The sequence below is a fragment of the Danio aesculapii genome, chromosome 5 (genome assembly GCF_903798145.1).
Source record: "Danio aesculapii chromosome 5, fDanAes4.1, whole genome shotgun sequence".
Lineage (NCBI taxonomy): Eukaryota > Metazoa > Chordata > Actinopteri > Cypriniformes > Danionidae > Danio > Danio aesculapii.
Window position 1 is genome coordinate 45,887,123 of NC_079439.1, and position 21,673 is coordinate 45,908,795.

General features: G+C 36.2%; 1 protein-coding gene across 4 annotated transcripts in view; it reads left to right on the top strand.

Annotated features, from left to right (window-relative positions):
* mink1 (misshapen-like kinase 1) overlaps positions 1-21,673 on the top strand; it is a 78,633-nt gene that overhangs the window by 32,735 nt on the left and 24,225 nt on the right. For 2 of the 4 annotated variants that reach the window (XM_056458321.1, XM_056458323.1), the window contains exons 10-15: positions 2,329-2,398; positions 5,009-5,219; positions 13,144-13,254; positions 16,793-16,972; positions 17,051-17,212; positions 20,294-20,560. In XM_056458321.1, coding sequence (XP_056314296.1) covers positions 2,329-2,398; positions 5,009-5,219; positions 13,144-13,254; positions 16,793-16,972; positions 17,051-17,212; positions 20,294-20,560 — 1,001 coding nt within the window. Of the gene's footprint in view, positions 1-2,328; positions 2,399-5,008; positions 5,220-13,143; positions 13,255-13,974; positions 14,062-16,792; positions 16,973-17,050; positions 17,213-20,293; positions 20,561-21,673 lie in introns of all 4 variants that reach the window. The other 2 variants (XM_056458320.1, XM_056458322.1) reach the window with 2 other exon arrangements.

A 21,673-nucleotide genomic window follows, 5' to 3' on the forward strand; every position in this document is an offset into this window, starting at 1 on the left:
TCTTATTTGAAAAAGGTGGTAGAAATAATCGAATACCTGCTTTTGTAACAGAACAACTTTCTCTTTCAGTCTGAAAAACATCTTCACACTTTCACTATGATGCATCATGTGATCCCCGTAGCACATATAGCATATAGACGTCTCTGACGTAGCGTATGCATGTCTGTGACATCTGTTTTTCATTGTGCTGACGGTTTAACGTATTTCTGCAGTATTTGCACACGGTTTGTGTTTTGTCTGGCGCACTCCACCACTGTCGTTTTACTCTGCCAACCCCACCTCTTGTATGTGCAGGTAAAGCGAGTTTGCATCTGTAAACACAGCTCCCCCTCTGTTCAAAAAATGTATTGCGATTCGTTCAACATTTCTACCACCATTTTGGAGTGAAAGCAGTCGGCCGTCCATTGGATCTTATTGCCGTCTCGATGGCAAGCAGCTGCTTCGTTTATTATTTATTTATTTAAAAAGCGCATTAAAGCTGAGATACAACCTGAAAGACGACAATACAACACTTACGATCACAATCATCAGCACTTTTAATAGTTAATTTTACAGACTTATTATACAGTATGCTGTTGTTCTGTTGAAATTTCCAAAATGGCCACTGCGCCATCTAGTGGCTGTTTCCCAAATCGCACTAGAGTGTTGCCTCTTGGTGATTCTATGCTCATAGACTGATTTCACGCGGCCGCCATTTTTAAAAGCGAAATCGAGGCTGCGGTGGGAAGAAACCCGGAAGTATCGTTGGGAGTTACATTGGAACGTTGTGTAGCTTGCTGTATATCTTATCAGCGAAGAGAAAGTGACACAAATTTATCATTTCACCGCCTTCCGAGTGACCCGAAGGTCTGTTCTGAATAAATGGTGAAAATAAAAAGGGATATCAGAGCTCATTTTCAGCTAAGTTAAGGGAAATGGCACTAGTTAGCTAGCGTTTTCTTTCCCAAACACACGTTTTAGACGCCATTTATCAAACCCGAGTTAATGAACTTATTCTTTCACTATATTAGACTTGTCACGATACTGAATTAAAAGAAAAACCATCAATTTCCCGCTAACATTTAAGGCACTGTTGATGGCTTTCTTAAAACAGCGCTGATTTGGCATTGTGTTCACGTGATCAACAGAATAGCTTGTGATTGGCCGAGAAGGTCATCAGTTCACCCTCCGCTGTTTACCGAGTACAAACACAGACGAGCCGAGCGATCTGCTTGATGACTCAACTGATCTTCATGGCTGCTTCGCGTTCGCGTCTCCGTGTATCTGTGTTTGCACTGGGTGAAGGGCAGTAAACTGAGTGCAAACACAGATACAAGGAGACTGGAACGCGAAGTAGCCGTGAAGATCAGTCGAGTCATCTGCGCTCAGCGGCGCTTCAATGTTAACTCAGCGGGAAATAGATGGTTTTAAAACTTCAGTACCGGGACAACACTATTACAGACAACACGAGGGTGTGCTACAGTGTTTTATCGCTCACTGGGTAACATAGACTGAAGCAGGGAAGCGTCCCCACGGTGTTTACCTGCTGCCACGATCTGAAGCCTAGGAGGACACTTGAGCATATTACTCTTAAAGAGATTGTGATGTTGTTTGATGCTAAATTGCTTTTAATTTTCTAAATTAAACTTACTGAATGATATTGAAGTGATATTTACACCAGTTCTGCATTTTGAAATCTCGGCAACAGCTGGAGGTGTGTACTCCACAGCATGTTACTGTAATGTGTACAGTCCTTGTCCTATACTTCCGGGTTTCTTCCCACCGCAGCCTCGCTTTGGTTCTTTAAAATGGCGGCCACGTGAAATAAGCGTATAGGGCTAACTAGGAATCATTACATTCCTAATAGGTATATAAAGATTTCATTTTATGGTACCTTTGAATTGTATTTATAATGTATCCATTTGTTTACACATTGGAGATTTCAGAATGTGTAAAAGACTCTTTGTGCAGAGACATCACTAATCCCCCGTCCAATCAGAGCTCACTTCACAGCACAATGTGTCACTTGTCTATAATTCATGTAGCTTAGAGTAACACACGAGATCTGTGGCCAGTAGTGTAATCGAATAGCACAGCTGGGCTCGAATTATGTTTTATTCTGGATATGGAGAATGAGGAACAGCTAAAAATGGAAGCATCACCCAGCAGCCTTCAGCAGTGTTATTAGAGTTCATACACTATCAGTTTGGAAGAGCACTGATGATTTAGGCTGTCTGCATAGACTGTGTTATGCCATATTATATTAATGCCAATAGCCATTCTCATTGTTTACTGCCCACCTCTCACTCTGTGCATCTCTTCTTTGCATTTTGTCTGGATTCCTTTCAGAGGAGACAGAGTATGAATACAGCGGCAGTGATGAAGAGGACGAGAACAGAGGAGATGAGAGAGAATCCAGGTAAACATGGCAGCATCTGTGTTTACTCAACCCTACATAGCACTACACAACACCTCAGAAGCTTCCATCAAGAAGGTTTTAACTACAGTGTTATTGACCTTTTGTTATCTTATTAACTTGAGCAGTAAGTAGGCCTGTCACGATTGCTTTTTGTTGTATGATATGTTGCTCCAAAAACGATATTATTATCATCATAAGACCATTTTATGCCACTCATTACATAATGCCAGATAATCATCACAATGTAAGCACACTCTTTCAAAGTATACCTAATATTCTATTCTTAAGAATATTTGATTTAATTATAGTCATTTGAACAATTTAATAATTAGGCATTGGAATTAGAATGTGAAAATGCTAAAATCCTAAATAAATAATAAATAACAAAAAAGTGCAAGGTAAAAAGTAACACAGGCTGCGATAACTGCTACCAGATCTATTTTCAGCTGTCAGACACCCACATGAAAATATGCTATAGTAATATATAGTAAATACTATACGATTAATTGCTACGTTTAAATGCGATTATACGTTTATAACGTTTGATTATACATTTGCGTATACATTAATATGATTAAATGCACGATTAATTGCCAAAATATCACAATCTCGATTCAAACTTCTTAATACAGCATTTCTACGATTCAGCCATTTATATCTTCAAGTTCCAGAGAGAAGCATAAAGGCGGTCGCATAAGTTCTTACATTGTTTTATATATGTTGCTCAGCAATGTGGACATGCTCAGACTACTAATGACATTGAACAGTCATCATACTGTATTTATAAGGTATAATTCACCCAAGAATTTCATTTGTTTTCATATAATGACGTATTCGCGGCTGTGAAATCATACGTGAGCTGTCTGTGAGTTGTTTGTTTAGCACAGAAAGGATGTGCATTTAATGAACAGAACCTGCATAGGCTGTGAATAAGGGGTAATAAAGTTGTAAATAATGTTCAGTTTGCTACACAGAGCGATAGTCAGGAGCCACACAGGTAGTAATTTTTTTTCGGCAACATGCCACGGTAACATGAGACACTCTTTGTAGTGAAACCGAAAGCATGTACATCATTTAAATGATCATATTGCATTTTAAAGTTATGTTTACTACAAGGATTTGATGATTTTTTTTTACTTTTATAGTGAACACAGAGAGTGTGCAAAAGAATAATGTGTTAGTACAAGTATTCTAGCCTATATAACGTGGAATAAAATGTGTAAGGGAATCTGCTAATGATAAATGTTTGATTTTACCAGTGGAAAAAATGGTCTAATAATATTGTCAATGTATCAATAAATCCTCAATTTATCTTGCTAGATATGTGTAAGAAAGGTGTAACACAGATTCTAGTCCATTAATAAGATGTAATGCAGATTTACAATTCAGAAGATAAATGGCTGGAGATAGGGCCAAAGGTTTACCAATAATCTGATCTAATTTGTGGGTTTCTTTCCAGTATGTCGTATTCATGTCACAGTCCCAAAATACATGCATCACAGTTTCATTCACCATATTAACCGCTACACTTTTCCCCATTTAAAACTATAGGAGTGACATGTCTTGTGTATTCTATAGTCTTTTATAGGAATTGACTTGTGCCTTAAAGAAGTTGATAACTGAACTAATCAATCAATTAAAATAGTTAATAACCAGCTTGAGACTTGACTTAAACAAATAGATAATTGTCAAAAGACTTGAAGTAAATCATAGTGTCACTGATGATTGACTTGAGACTTAAGCTAGCAAATAACTGACTGGAGACTTTTAACTAGTAGATAACTAAACTACACAAAGAACTAATAACTAATATATTTTGTCTAAACACGCTACTTTAACTATTAGATAATAATTGACATGACTTAAAATAGTTCATTTATTGATAAAATGACTTGAGACTTAAACTATTTGATAACCAATAACCAGCTTGAGGCTTGACTTTGTAGAAGTAGATTGTTCTATAGACTTTAGATCATCGTTTATAGACTATAGAAGTAATTGATGATGTTACTGATGACTGACTTCAGACTTGACTTAAAGTAGTATATTAATCACTTGAAACTTAAAATAATGGATAATTTTACAATTATCTGTTTAGAGTACAAAACTGATCTGAGGCATGAATTAAATGATAAAAATTCAACTTTTGTGAAGAGTTTGTGAGAACTTATTAGGGGTTAAATTTGTTTTGTACTTGTCTGTACAAGTCTGAGTTGGTCAACACCAAATAAACCATTTGCTTGTTTGAGACGAGACTTCTTTGTCAAAACATCACACATGCTATTTTAAAACAATCATTATTTTTGCAATTATACTTGGTGCTTTGGGGCTGCAATTACACCCTTCACCCTTAATGGATATGTTTAGGGTAGTGTTTTATGCGCATGCATGTTTCCATTAATGTACACAGAAGTTTCCATTAAAACATAATCCTATTACTCCACATGGATCGATCCTTTTTACCAGCTGCACATGAGTACATGTCCTCGATGTAACTGTGAGAATTGGATGTCCAGTCTTCCTTGCAAACCACAAAACTTCATATCTCCACTCCCCAAACTGTGTTTATGTCAGCTGACTGTTCCTCTGTTTGTTTATGTCTCTCTGAAGCTCTATTTTGAATGTTCCTGGTGAGTCGACGTTGAGGAGGGATTTCCTGCGGCTGCAGCAAGAAAATAAAGAGCGTTCAGAGGCCTTAAAGAGACAGCAGGCGCAGCTCGCCGCTCAGCGCAGAGACCCCGAGGAGCACAAACGCCAGCTGCTGCACGACCGGCAGAAACGCATAGAGGAGCAGAAAGAGCAGAGGCGACGCTTAGAGGAGGTACTCCAACTTACAATGATTTCTCAAAGAAAATGGGTATCCAATCATAAAATATAAAAAGCTACTTGCCAAACATATAGCATATGTAAACATGGATGGACGAACGGATGGACGGACGGATGGACGAATGGATGGATGGATGGATGGATGGACGGACGGACGGATGGATGGATGGATGGATAGATAGATAGATAAAAATATACATGCATATATACAAATACACATATATAAACACAACATATATAAACCTACTTGCCAATTTTACTATTAATTTATCGTTTTTCAGTGTTTTTTCACCCAAAATGATGCCAATCATAAAATATAATAGCAGAAACCTGCTTGCCAAACAGTTTAGTTGGTTATTTTTGCGATTGTTCACCCAAAATGATGCCAATCATGACATATCTTTGAATAAAGCTACTTGCATGCCAAGGATTTTTTTCATTAACTTATTAATTGTTTTGTTTGAGTGTTAAACCCAAATAATGCCAGGTAAAATATCTCTTCACAAAACTACTTGTCAAGTCAGACTAATTGACCAGTAAATAGCTGGCTTGAGACTTGACTTTAATTAGGTAGATAACTGGTTTGAGACTTCGACTAGTAAACAAGCATTAAAAGTCTACTTGCCAAACTTTTTAAGATTGTTCACCCAAAATGATGGCAATCCAAAAATAACCAAAATATTTGTTCCATGTATATTCATCTATTTATCTCTTATTTGTGATCGCTCTGAATGGTATGACCTCCTTTCGTGGAGCTATCATATGACTTAAGAAGACAAGCCCTATGAGCCAATTGTATAATACCTTAATGATTCATTTTGCAACCTTCCTGAAAATGAACAGCTTTAGGAGGTTTATTTGCATTATATTTATACAAAAGTGCACTATGTACTGTGTTCTGCTGAACAAAAAGAAAGTGATACAGGTTTATGTTATGACTATGTTTTGTTAAGTAGGGCTGGGCGGTATGATGGTATATATTGTTACTATGCAACTGTAATAGATTTTTTTTATTCCATGTATACCACAACATGTGACTGAGTGTGACTATTTCACATCCTGTATGCCTGAGACAGGGAAGTTCTGACTGGAGTGCTCATTGTAAGATCAGGCAAATCGATCTGAGGTGAATTTTACCTGTGATTTAGATTAACTGTTTTGGATTACGGACTTGAATGTAACTACAGAATAACTCTGTGTACAATATCCCTCAGTAAATTAAATGGTATCTTATGTAGTGCTACAGACTCTGGTAGCCTCCCGCAAGCCCTAATGCCCACCTATAGGATGACTGATTCACAGGGTGTGCTATAAACCTTACGTAAGGAAAATGAAAATAAATTAGTATATAACATGTAAAATTCACCAATAACATCAAGTTACTCCATAAAATGCGTAGTGTAGTTTAATAAATTGCTCTGAATATAAGAAAAAATATTGACTTATTTACTGTGGCATCAATCATACAGAGCTTAATTCAGTATCTGCTTTATTATCCCTTTTTTTTTTTGCAATATCACTCCTAAGCAGCCTTTGCTGGTCCTATTGTCTGCCCCATGAGACATTTATTCAGGGGCTGCTGTGATACACTAATCAAAATAAAGAAAAAATGTTAGTTCTATCTAGGAACAAAATATCAATCGGGGTTATAAAATTTACAAGTCGGTTTTTATTTTATTGTGTTGTCAAAAGCCAAATCGAGTTTGGTACCAATCGGTGCTGAAATTTTAAAAACGTCCATTTCCCACTCATATTTGAGTGCTGATTGGCCATTGTGTTTACCATTCTTTACCACTGTTCATCGAGTACAAACACAGATACATGGACACTGGAGCATTTCAAAGACACATCAATCAGCTAGTCTGTGTATGAGCTGATATATGATATAGATATAGATCAACTGATCTATGCAGCTTTGAAATCCTCTAATGTTGAGAACACAATGGCCAATCAGCGGTGTTTAACAACATGCTCAACAGCACTAAGATGTTAGTGGGATATCATCGTTTTTCAAATTTCAGCATCGATTGGTACCAAACTCAATATTTTTACCAACCCCAAAGCTAATACGTACTGAGAAATAAAAATCTCCAACCTTACTGCAAAGTAACTTTAACACTTTGTACATAAACACACAAACAGAAAAGGAAAAGCCAAAAGAAGTTGAAACTATACATTATTGTTCATCCCTATTATATTTAACAGGCTCCAAATAAAAGACCTTTTCATTTCTGAAATATTTACGTCTAATTATTTAACATTTTATTTTTGTTGATTTTCTGGAATAACTACCTGCTTAAACAGCTCTGTCCTGAAATATATTGTTACCGTGAAATAAAATTACTCAATTAATGAAATTTAAGTTTGGTCATATTGCTCACCTCTAATGACCAGTGATAATATAAGAAAAAGATTTTGGTTGTTGGAAGATCTTGTCTTTTAAATATTTTAGAATCTATCATCTTGGCTATTAAAGTTGGCCTGAACATCATAGCATCCCACTATCAGAGCTTAAAGTTTATATGAGAAGATACGATACGAGAACATACCATGCTTTAAAAGGCATACATCACATCGGAAAGTTTTACAGCAGTGTTTGTTGAAGTGCTCAACATTTTTCTCTTATCTGGAGCTGCTCTCTCTTCATTAGGGTGAACTCAGGGTGGTATCTGTGGAATGTCTTGAGGTACGTGGAGGTGAATTTGAGAGAGGGAAACCAGCTGAACGACTGAGAAGCCTTTATACCGTCTAACGTTAAACTTTTAATTGAATTAGTGCATAGCACCCCACTTTGTCACTGCATGACTGTGGAAGGACACGGTGGTTGTCACATCACAGGTAACGTGAACATCACAGGGTGATGAATAGGTCATAACACAAAGAAGTGTGTGTATTTGATATGTACGGAGTATTGTTGCTCATTGTGTTCATGATCGCTAGGAGAGATTCTCAAAGTCAAGCTCCTCACAGCTAAGCTAATTAAATCAAGACCATGTGGGATCAAGACATGTTTGCTGGAGGCTACTAAGCTGAGTATTGAAATACTGAAAAAAGCAAACAAGGGTCATTCTGTGTCAAATCTTTTTGGCGTATAGTTTAGTTTTTTTATTTTTTGTACGTGTTTAAATATGACAATATATATATAATATAAAAATGCTGATGAAAGCAAAAAATATTTAATACACTTTTGTATTGAGGACGAAAATTGAGAGAAAAAAAAGTTTCACCTAAGACTTTGAACCAAATTAGAGGCTTTTGAAAATGGCTAGAAAATTTGCCGCATTGTTATTTAATATACACAGAGGCTGGTTATGTCTATTAAAGGTCGCATGAAATTAAAATAAAGTTTTTTTTAGATGTTAATATCAGTATTATTAATTTTTAGGATATTTATAAGCTAGTGTGCTCCAAAACAATTACAAAATTCGCATTTAGAAGATATAAACCTGATATAAACATGTAAAGCTTGTATTTTGTCACTTTCGCCCATCTGGATCAATGGTTTTATTTATGTCACCTCACGCTATAGTTTTCAATCAAATGAGTGACCAATGAGTCAGCGCAATAGCCTAGTGGTTAGTGCGCTGACATATGGTGCAGTAGCACTTCAGGTTCGAATCCTGGCTCGAGGACATTTCCCGTCCCTCCCCCTCTCACTCTCCCACTTCGCTTTCTGTCTCATTACTGTTCTATCCACTTAATAAAGGCAAAAAGGCCAAAAATAAATCTTTAAAAAAAATTTAATAAAAATCTTGACCAATGAATTGCTCTCTAGTATCTGACATGCCTCGCCCCCTTCAAGATGCTTTTCATTTGATGCGCTTGAACTCAACCACTCTCACTGGCAGAGCTGTGATAAGACAAAACACTATTGGCTGTTTGTTTTAAAGGGGAGGAGCTACACTGTCCCACCCTCTCTTTGTGTTTCGGGTTGAGATTATGTCAAACATTGAATAAAAATGCATATTGCAAAGCACTTCACAGGATCTTTAATAACATATTATCTTTGTTACATTAAATCAGTGTTTCTCAACCACGTTGCTGGAGGACCACCAACACTGCATGTTTTGGATGTCTCCTTTGTCACACCCATTACAGGTCTTTCAGTCACTGCTAATGAGCTGATGATCTGAATCAGATGTGTTTGGTTAAAGAGACATGAGCTGCGTGCCAAATGACACACTATACACTATGTACTTATGCACTTACACACTCGACAGCATAGTATATGTTTGTAGTGTCATCCCAAAGTAGTTTTTATACTGAGCGGAAATTCAAACAGTTTTCCTGATGATGTTTGACCGTTGCCAAATTAGTGAAATAAATGACCAAAGTGCCAAAGAATACCTGCCATGAGTACAACCGTATTCACTATCGGGAGGTGGTATAATCACTCTCGTAGGGAAATACTGCTTTCACAATCCAAAATAAATAAAGTAATCCAACATCAGTGCCTGAAAGCTCCGCCCCTTCTGCTATTTGAGCAAAGCGGCGGCTGTTGAGTGTGGGAAGTGTCCAACATTCCACACTTCTGTTTACCGGTTGAACAAATGCATCATCCGGGTATTTAAAGTGCCCTTATTATTTTTTAGAGTTTTCAGTGTAAGCGCGCTACTTATACTATTTATACTTCAAAATGGCATAGAATAGTGCATAAGTATGCAATTTGGGACGCACCTAATGTAAATGTGCAGAGCTGGTGATCCTCCAGGAACGTGGTTGAGAAACACTGCATTAAATGACAATGGTGACTTTTTTTTTCCCCCCAAAGTTTGCATTCCCGTAACTCAAGAGGTATTAAATATATTTTATTATCATTTTAGGTTTTGGTTTCTGAACGATGTAATTATTTTTATTTTTTTAAATATAAAATTTGGTTCCATGGATGTTGGAATCGTTTTTTAAAGAGTAAAATGTTAAATTGTACACTTTTTCAAATCTCAAAAACCAAACCATTTTGCATACATTTTTCAAAGAGAAATAGCAGAACAAGTAATATTGGTTTAATTAAATTTTCTTCCTAATGTAAAAAAAATTATTTCACTTTGAGTCTTAAGGAAAAAAAGACATTTCAACCCCCCTCTACAAAATAGTGTTTTGTTCTGTAAATATATATGATTTAAATGTACTATTTTGGCTTTTATCACTATATGTGTGTCTGGTGCCAATATTTAAATGATCAAATATGCATTCAATTGATCAAAAGCAACAGTAAAGATATTTAAGTATTACAATATTTTTTTTTATAAAAAAATTGGTAACTTTTGGATTCCACAATTTTTCCACAAATACAGTTTGGCTCTGTTTACACCTGGTATTAAAATGCATTTTTGTCAATCCGATCACAAGTGGACAGTACAAAGTACAGCTATAAATGGGATGTGAAACGTTTTGAGCTTGTCCACTTTTGACCACATCCAAAGGCGTTTGTTATTGCAATAGATTGAATAGCTTTTGTAGTGTGGAGTTATATGTGGTCAAATGCATCTAAACTACCACTAAAGATGGCCTGTTCAGATGGATTTAAACCTTGTCCTTGATGATCTTAGGTTCTTTTTAGAGGCAAAAATGTATGAAGCTCAATGTTCTCTTACCTGTCCAAATATATTTCTTAAAAAAAAATAAATAAAAAAAACGTGTGGCATTGTTTTCTGAGGCGCAAGTCATTTATTAAATGAAAAAAGATTCATGCAGCTTCATGCAGCTTCTCCTACCGCAGCAAATTATGTTTGTACTTTTGATATTTGGCGCCAGTTTATCAGGAAGCGATGATTTTGATCTCTTTGACTCGTTGGATGGAAATCCGCTTTATTCACATGTCTTTAATGCGATGTTCGAGTTTTGAGCATAAATTTAACTCGCATCTTTGGATGGAAACACAGCTACTGTTCTGTTAATAGTTTTATTTTCAAAGCAGTACACAAAAAAACATGATTTCAGCCTGCAAAACTGTTGATGTTGATCTTTTTGCGTAGTAAATTCCTCATCCTTTCCATAACGATTTTATTCAAAGACACTAAACTAAACTAAAAGTCCTAAAAATTTAGGACAGAAATGTATATACATGTTAAAACTGTAAAATCGTATACATTTTGGAGCATTATATTAGGAGCTCATTAGAAATAGAGGGCAAGGAGGGTTTCTGTCTTTATTTTCATTGCTCAGTGCATAAACTAGCCCAGGGGTTCTCAACCTTTTTCACTTTGGCGCCCACTGCTTTCTCCGATTAATTTAATGAAGACCCACCTGTCTGACATTTTCTCTAAAATTGTATGAATTGCTATTTATTACCATATATATATATGTGTGTGTGTGTGTGTGTGTATGTATATATATATATATATATATATATATATATATATACATATACATATATATACATATACATACATATACATATATATATACATATACATATATATATACATATACATACATATATATACATATACATATATACATATATACATATACATATATACATATATATACATATATACATATATACATACATATATACATATATATATATATATATATATATATATATACATATATACATATACATACATATACATACATATATATATATATATACACACATACATACATACATACATAGTACAATTGTTGTGCCTTATATTAATTTCTATTATTAGCATATTATAAATATATATATATATATATATTTTATTTAAATTTAATTGTATATAAAACTAGACCAGCTTCTGCTTTAATCTGGACTGACTGAATATCTACTATTAAACATCTACTATTCAAAAATATACAGACAAATGTAAAATACAGTTAAACACCCTAAATCTGTTGAAACGTGGCAGTCTGGCGGTTGAGTTTGCTGCTGGATATTATTGGGAGATCGCTGACAGGAACAGTGAACCGCTCCACCAGAGCGTGTCTGAATATGCAAGTTTAGTTTACATTCTATGGCAGAAACACCATTGAGCCTTGCAAGATCCTTCGGATGGGCATGCGTCCATTATAAAACACTTACAGGACATTAATTTGGACAACTATGCGAATATATTAAACATATGAATTACACAAAGAGAGACTTTTCACTTTCACTTCACGCATACTTTGTGAATGAACAGACTTATGTATACTAGATGTGATCAATAGGGCTGTTTTTGTACTGAATTTGAAGTAATCAATCAGAGAACAGGGGAGTGCGCTACTTCAATCATTTTAATATAGCACAGTAATGATGAAATCCAAAAATTATAGTATAATAATGAGAGTTAATTTTAAGCTCCGCCTGCAGGATCGCTGAAGCCCACTAGTGAACTAGCCCATACATAAAGCGTGTTTAATTGATTTGGTACTTTTAATCATTTTCTTTACAGTTTGAAAATTGGCAAAACCGTTTGCAGTATTAGATTGAAAGACAAGAGAAGCCAATACAGTTGCACCTGCCCTCATCGAAAAAGTTGTTGAAAATGGATAAAAGAGATGTGTTTAAACACCAGGTGTAAACCAGAATGTGTTTCCCTTCTCCGCTTGTGATCCTATTGACCAAAATGCATCCTAATACCAGGTGTGAGCAGTGCCTTTGTCCTGCTGTCAGTGGACAGTTCAATTGAAGTGAGTTATACTGTAAAATAAAGCAGCTTCTGTGAATGGGGATGCTAGCACCATCTAGCCACTATCCAACTGAATGCAGCGCCGCAGTGCACTGACTCACCAATCTCACTATACTCTCTCTCTTTCTCTCGAGAATGGTGCCCAATGTCTTCGTCACTTACACTTTCTGTCTTTTTTCCTGGCTCCTCATTTTCTTCCCCTTTAATTTCCCCTCTCAAAAGCACTGGCTGATTTTTAGCAACAGGAAGGCTCTCATTATTTCAGCCAAATATGTTAAAGTGACTCACTCTCTTAATCTCTCTCTCTCAAATGCACAGCAACAGAGGAAGGAGAGAGAGATGGTGCGGCAGCAACAGGATAAAGCTCCTCACCGGAGACTCGATGACATGAGACGAGAGGAGGACAGGAGGTTGGCAGAGAGAGAGCAGGTAACCAATCACAGCCATGCAACTGCTGATAGCCGACCAATCGTAGCCACAGAACTGCAGGCAGCCATCCAATCACGGCCAAGCGTGGGTGTTCCACTCAGCACAGCTCTGGCCCTGGAATGTCTGTGGAGTGGTTGCCATGGCAGCAGTGTGCGTGCGTGCGTGCCTGTGTGTGTGTGTGTGTGTGTGTGTGTGTGTGTGTGTGGGAGAAGCGTGTGCAGCCCTACATTCAATTCAATTCGAACTGACAGAAACACAAAAGACCAATCAGCATGAATTAGTGCACAATATGCCACAGGACACTCTCTTCAAAGCCAAGTCACATGTAAATGCCTCGCATCACACTCCTTTTAGTTTAAATGACTGTAGATACACATGAATACGCAACACAGTGACTGGAACCACTTGTAAACACTCGCCATTTGAAGATTATCAAGGCAGTGTGACGTTACAGCTCCACAAGAGCAAGTGAAGAGAAATCTCTGTGCTCTGTTAAGGTTTCTTCAGCCATTTTAAAAAGCCCATCAGAAACACTATGTTAAAATGTCGGCCTCCATTTTCAGAGGCTCTACAGACAGGTGCATCTGTCCGCTCTCTCAAATAGCTTTTTTTTATTCCATCCTTTTGAGTCTATTCTGATCCGTCTCTTCCTCCTTCTTCACTGCTCCCCATTTCTCTCTCTCTCTCTTTCTCTTTCTCCATCCCTCTCTCTCTCTGTAGGAGTTTATAAGACATAAGTTGGAGGAAGAGCAGCGGCAGTTAGAGATACTGCAGCAGCAATTACTGCAGGAGCAGGCATTGCTAATGGTAAACACACTGCTTTCTTTCACTCCCCTCTGTTGCTTTGCTCTGGTCTGCTCGGTCCTTTGGTGCGTCTCATGTTACAAGGCCATTAGACTCTGCTTGTGAGGATTGTCTTGAAATCTTCTGAAAAGGGGTCTTCATTTATTCTTTGACATTAATATATATTTTTAGATTTACATTAACCATTTAACTGCCCCTCCAAGAAATTACCTCCTAATGTCATAAGTTAACACACTCAGTGCATTTTTTTCAACACATCCCATAATTTCTAAATTTTCAACCTCTACCAAATGATAGATATGTCAGTTTATGGTAAATATACCGGAATTAATAAATATACTATGAAAAATCGGAATATATGAAGTGTAAGAAATTGTATGTAGCGTAAAAAACCAAAATAAAACACTTTTGAATACTAAATCATCTTTATTTTTATAAAATATTCTATAAAATATTTCAGATTGTCATTTAACATGTTTTTTTTTTTCAGTAAAACCAAAATCAAGTGTAGTAGTGCGACAGGATTATGTTTGTTTGTCTTTAACAGTCATTATTTAAAACAGTAAAAACACGGTTAACCATTTGGTAGAGCAGGCAATTAAATGGTTAAGATATAAAGATATAAGATATTAAATTTAGCTTTATGTTAAATTTAGGCTAAAAGACTAAAATTGAAGGTAAAATTCTTCTAAATGTAAGTATTGTGCAAGATTGAAAAATTTTGGGGAAAATCTTCCCTCCAGCACCACATTAGATTAGATTAGATTAGATTCAACTTTATTGTCATTACACATGTACAAGTACAAGGCTAACCAGCAGTGCAATAGCAGCAAGTGCAGGATATAGGTATAGGTTAATAAAGTGCAGTTATAGAAAAACTATGGTAATATTTACAGATGGATGTACTCTGAACATTATTTACAGGTTGTATTTGCTATGAACAGATTTACAATAAATGAATATATGTACAAGATGCTATTAATAATCAGAAGTGTGCAGATAGATAAACATAATTACAAATGTCCATGTGCAGTGGGTATGTACAGTTCAAGTAAATGAATCAGTGCAATGAATATGTGCAAACTTTAAATGTGCAAATGTTAAATAGTGCAGTTGATTGTGAGGAGTATAAGCTAGAGGAGTGTGGGGGGTATATTGGGGGGGCAAAAGAGTCAGTGAGGGGCAGAGTTCAAAAGGGAGACAGCTTTAGTATACTTTAATAATTTGTATACGCTTTGGCTTTGATTATTGACTTAAATTAGTAGATAACTGTTTTGACACTTCAACTAAACAAGCATTAAAATTACACTTGCCAAGTAATCAGTATAAACCAATATATTTACATTTATATTTGATCTTTTTACTGTATCTCTTATTTGTGATTGCTCTGAAATGTGCTTAATATGTCCTTGTTTCTTGGAGCTATCATATTACTTCAGAAGACATTTTTTGGAACACAAGAAATAAACATATGAGATATAAAATATAGCTTTATGTTAAATTTAACCAAGGCTTAAATTGAAGCTTAAAGTCTTCCAAATGAGAATAAAATAAGTATTATCTAAATGTTCAAGCATTTTCAAATCAACTAAAAAAAAAGTTCAATCGTATGAAGCTGAATATTGACTACAGATTGAAAGAATTTGGGGAAAATCTTCTAAGCAGCACCTCATTAGTATACATTGATAATGTGTACACTTTGGCTTTGAATATTGACTTAAATGAAATTAATTAACTTAAATTAGTAGATAACTGATTTGAGACTTAAACTGGTAAACAAGCATTAAAAATATACTTGCAAAGTAACCAATGTAAACCAAAATATTTATATTACATTATATTACATTATATTACATATTGACATTTGCATGAAGTACAGATGTTATGTAACATGCCTTTTCTGTCCCTCTTTACCAATGCATTCTTACTCACTAAAAGTACTTCGCTGACCCAAACATTAGATATTTTTTTAAGACAACACTGTACAATATAAAGATAAATCAAGACCCCTATTCTAATGCAGGAGAATCTTTGCTAAATTGAGACTCGTCAAACTTGACTTCTTTACAATCCTCTGCATATGTGTTTTTGTGTTTTATTCAATATAAAGTGGGTGATTTTTATCATTTAAAATGTGTGGATTAGTTTATTTGTTAATTTGGGATAACATCAAAATGCAATATGACATAAGTATACACAATAATTACTGTATACCCTCTACACTGAAGAAGAATCGTACAGCTAAGATCAATGTTTTGCTTTTGTCGTTCAGTTGTACAATAAACACTGCTCAGAATCTTCAGTAAATGTGAGCTATGATCTTATATATACAATGTAACACTCAAATAATTACGTTTTTTGTGTGTGTAATAATTCATTAAAGGTATAGTTCACCCAAAAATGACAATTTCCTCATTTACTCATGCTCAAGTAATTCTAAAACCCTTGAATTTCTTTCTTCTGTTGAACATAAAACAAGATATTCTGAAGATGTTTGGAAGACAATAATACTATGGATGACAATGGCGCTTCTTCAGTATATCTTCCTATGTGAACTATCCCTTTAATACACAATTGTTCAATTGCATGCTGTGAAGGGGTACGTTCTACATGTTTATGTGTATATATGTGTATGCATGTTGACTGTGCAGTTCTTTTTTCCACCTGCAAACAACGCAGTGCAGTGTATCTCGCTGCTTAATGACTTATTAATTGTTTGTTCATGTGTGTGTAGGAGTATAAGCGTAAACAGCTGGAGGAGCAGAGACAGTCGGAGAGGCTTCAGAGGCAGTTACAGCAGGAACACGCCTATCTGGTCTCTCTACAGCAACAGCAGCAGCAGCAAGACAAGAAACCGCAGATGTATCACTATAGCAAGAACCTAGAGAACAACAAACCAGCCTGGGCTAGAGAGGTACTCTTGCACACCACAGAGGGTAAAAGCGATCTAAAATGAGCCGTCTGGATCAATTTGTCCTGCTTTGTTCCTCAGGTTGAGGAGCGCAGTAAGCTGAACAGACAGGGCTCTCCCAAAATCTGCACCACGGTCTCTGACACTAATATTCAATCCCGCTCCGAGTCAATCAACCAATCAGGAGCTGCACAGACGCCACCCATGCAGAGACCTGTGGAGCCGCAGGGTGGACAGGGAAAGGTGTGCAAGTTGTCATTTCATTCCCTTTGAAAATCAATGAATTCCATTGAATCTCCAGAAAAGGGATTCAATTAATAGGGCTGTCAGTGCATATATTTTGACTGTTTAATCTATAACTATTAGTCAAAAAAATTTAAAGAATCTGAAATTTCTGTGTCCCACATTTGTGATTTCGTAATAAAAATGAAATTATATTATAAATTAAATTATTATAATTAAATTAAATAGAACATACAGAAAATAAACAGCATACTAATACTATTTTTCAACAAAAAAATATTTATTTACTCCAGTAATATTTACTCCAGCATTTTAATATCTTTGAATACACTGCTGTTTGTTGTTGGTTACCCAAGAACATTTCAGGGTTGCATTTTGTTCAACAATTAACTTATCATGGTGGGGGGTACAGGAGCGGGCCCTTGATAATGTCTCTGGGGGCCCCATAAATGTATGGGCGCTTAGAATCGTCCTAACTTCCCCTCCCCTAGCATCGCCCCTGCCAAGACAATTTCCCAGAATACACCAGCCTCAACGGAAATATAGCTGCACCCGGAAGTAAGGAGATCGGCAAATTAGTATTATTTGTCATTATTATTATTATGAATTTTTTCAACAAACAAACACATGTTTTAATATATTCATAACCACATTAATGTTTTACCATCATACTTCAAAAAAACCCGGTAAAATAAAAACCGTTAAATTTCGCAATCTATAATCAATCCATTATAATAACTCCTGTATAGCAGTCCCACAACATTCTGGCACTCGATGACACTGGAATACTGTCAGAAAAGTCTAGTGGCTGGGAATGGGCTTTTTACAGTGTCTGCTATAATGTTAATGTTGTTTTTGGTGTGTTTACATTGATGAATATGCCACTTATAGCCACATTAGATCATTATGATAACATGATATACGCCTTCAGTGATTTCTTGAAGATAAATACCAAAAAATAACACAACTGGAATAACTACAGCAGTCGCGATGGTTTGATCTCATATGAAGCAAGAGATCGCAATGACATATGATGACGTGTACAGGTGCTGTAGTGCTGTCCCAATTCTTAGGGGTAAATATTAAAGGCCTTCCTCTTCACACTTGTTTTTAAGGGCCAATGGGAAGGGGTAGGGGTTCAAAAATAGGATTGGGCCTTACTGTCTAATAACTATGTACTAACCCTAAACCTACCCCTGAACCTAACCTTAACCCATGTAGTTACCTAACATAACCCAGTAATTTCATAGTTAAGTGCACAGTACAGTAGCACAGTAAAATACAGTAATTTTTTATTGTCAATGTTTAAAGTGCAGTAGGTGATCTGCCTAAATGTTAACCGATTAGCATAATATGTTTGAAACACAAGCCCTCCCCTGCCGTCCAAAGCCACGCCTCCTGAAATTATGAACGAGCACATTAAAGATGACAGAGTCTCACTAGATCATGTCAATCGCCAGTTAAAAACTTTATAGTACTCTATAATATGACAATTCTGAACGAAAAACTGTATTATACCTAGCACCTTTTCAGTGTTGCAAGCAAAACTTGTCATAATGTGCAATATTTCAACCATGCAAGGATCGCTGGTCTCACTCTCTCACATTATTTGTCCTAAAGTGACTGCTTAGTGATTGGCCAGTGGCGTGCAGAAATTAACCTTATTACTAAGCCATACTTGCATGCTGTTTCAGACTGATTATTCAGAGTATGGTAAACAATATAGGGAGCGCGTCAGAGGTTGTCATTGTTCAAAAATGAACCAATGTGAATATTAAACTTTAGCTCAGTAAAGCAGGCTAGGCGATATAGCGCTATTTACTGATGTTTTGTTATTAAAGTAAAAAAAAAAAACGACATTATCGATGTTGTAAAAGATCCCTTATGAAACTGAAAGTAGTCACGTCAATCTTTCGCTGGAGGAATTCAGTGGCTGAACAACACTTCAGTGCATATAATTCATTCATAACAACAAAGTCTACGTAAGCTTTGTGTGACTAAAGTACTTATAAAACATAACATTACCTGTCTAAAAGAAATACTTCAGCCATGGTGTCATCCTTCCTTTAGCGGGCAAAAGTAACTCCAATATTGATTCAGGATTTGTTTTTATCTCTGTAACTCAAGTCCACGTGACTGCAGCGCGAGTGTGGCAGATCTGCATGAACAGAGGTGCGCAGATGTACAAATCTACATTCGCTGACAGACAGTTTGAGCTACTTATCAGAATTTTGGGATTATGGGAAATTTTTTAGTTTTATGCCTTATCCAGAATCTAAAAATACATATAAAAACATTTAGATCATTTACTTTTATCATTACTATAAGAATGTGAAGAGACTTTCGATCAGCACAACAAAAAATGTTTCTGAAGACAATCACCTACTGCACCTTTAAAATAGCAACAATCATTTTTGTTGGAACCATGAATCTGTTTTTTGCGATGCTTTGCTAAAGTTCAACCAAACCGCATTTATTAGAAATAGAAAGATAGTGTAATGTAATAAACGTCTTTTTGGATTAGTTATATCAATGTTTCTGGAAAAAAAGTCTCCTAAATGTTTATTTTTCTCCCAGCAAATGTTGATTTGTAGTTTATTTTGATAAATGCATTGTCATTAATGGTATTTCATTTTAAACTAGGTAAAATATTCAAAAATTAGAAGCAAAAGGCCGAGTGATTAGCAGTAGGATGCCATCATTTATTTTCTTCAATGCTGCATGCTCTGGCTAACACTTTATACTCTCTTCAATGATTTCTTTTTTCTTTTCTTTCTTTCCTGTGGGCCCACTCACTTCCTGTGTAATCCTCCATCATTTGGGGAACATCCTCTTCTCTTGCATATCCTGCGCTGGATCTCCTGCATTTTTCTGCTGCCCAACCCTGGTGGCCTGTTTCCCCTTCTCCGCATGACGCACTCACATTGACACTTCTACTAATCTGTACTTATTTCCACTCTCTAAAACAAACTCAAATACAAATCATAACTTGCCTCTTCTATTAAAAACCTCTCCACCCTCTCACTTTCCTTTTTGGATTTCTTTGACGTATGTCATGTCCGCCCCTTCTATTTACCATAGTTCCAGATGGCCCATCTAGTGCCGTTAAAACCATACGCCGCTCCAGTCCCTCGCTCTCAGTCTCTTTGTGATCAGCCCACTAAGACCATGTCCGCCTTCCCCACCCAGGACCCCTCACCCACACCCACACCTCGTCCTCTACACTCCAGAGAACTAGTCCGTCAAAACTCGGACCCCACCTCGGAGACTCCTGCCCCTCAGTCCCGGCCAATGAGAGACGACCGGGGACCCTGGATCCGTCTTCCTGAGATTGAACAACCTCCTAAAGTGAGACTGGTTTCCTCTGTTCTTCACCTTTTTCCTGATGTGTTTCAAAAATGGCTAATTGATATGATTTCATTCATACAAATATGTGTTTGAAGAGAATAAAGCGATCCTATTTCATAAATCTAATTTGCAGTTAAATGAAATAGCTATTTGCTTTTGCAAAAGAAAAAATTTGTAAGCACTGCTAAGAGAATATTCTACTTAGTTTTTTCACCTCCAGTACAAAACCTAAGGCCCTGTCCACACAAACATGGGTATTTTCAAAACAGCACTTTTTTTGTACAAGGTTTCGCTAATTTTCCACACAAAAATGCAGTATTAAGTGACTGAAACTGAAACTTTCTGAAAACTCAGGCCAAGGTATAGATTTTCTGAAACTTCAGGTACAGCGTGGTTGTGTGTACACTACAACCAGAGTTTTTGTGTCATGACATCAGCGTTTTCTACTTTCTGATTGGCCAACGCAGCTGGGTTCTGCACGTTTGGCAAATGCATTCCGTGTTGAGCATCGTTTTCATCACGATACTCTTTATTCTCACATTTGCATTGACCGCTATGCAATTTAATCACAAAAAATTTAATCTTCCATTTGGACAAGTGTCATTATCTCTGCCTGTTGGTTTGGCGTGCCCTTAACATGCATAACAGATCATTTTTGCTTTTTCATCTGGACAGAGATTTTTTTTTTTTTAAATGAAAGGGGGGAAACTTATAAAACGTATAAATACGTGTGGACATCGCCTAAGATTATCAATGACAAAAGTTTGTCAGTCTCTCTAGCTGCTGGGTTTATGAATGAGCTCAGCAGTGGAGAGCAAGCGGAGTTTAGGAGCTGTTGAACACATTCAACAACATGTGCGTTCCCATTACAGAGAAATAAATCCTCTGGCAAATATCTTATTTTAGTTGCTATGGTTACTTCTAATATTTTGAGGAAGCGCATTTATTTCGAACTGTGATCAAAACTGACTGGAACTACCTGTGCATTAAACTTATTTTATTGCCAATCAGGAATTTCAACAGACCATGAAATAAAATAAAAAAATAATAAAAATATATATATATATAATAATATAATATTATTATTATATATTTTTTTAAAGTAGTGGCCCC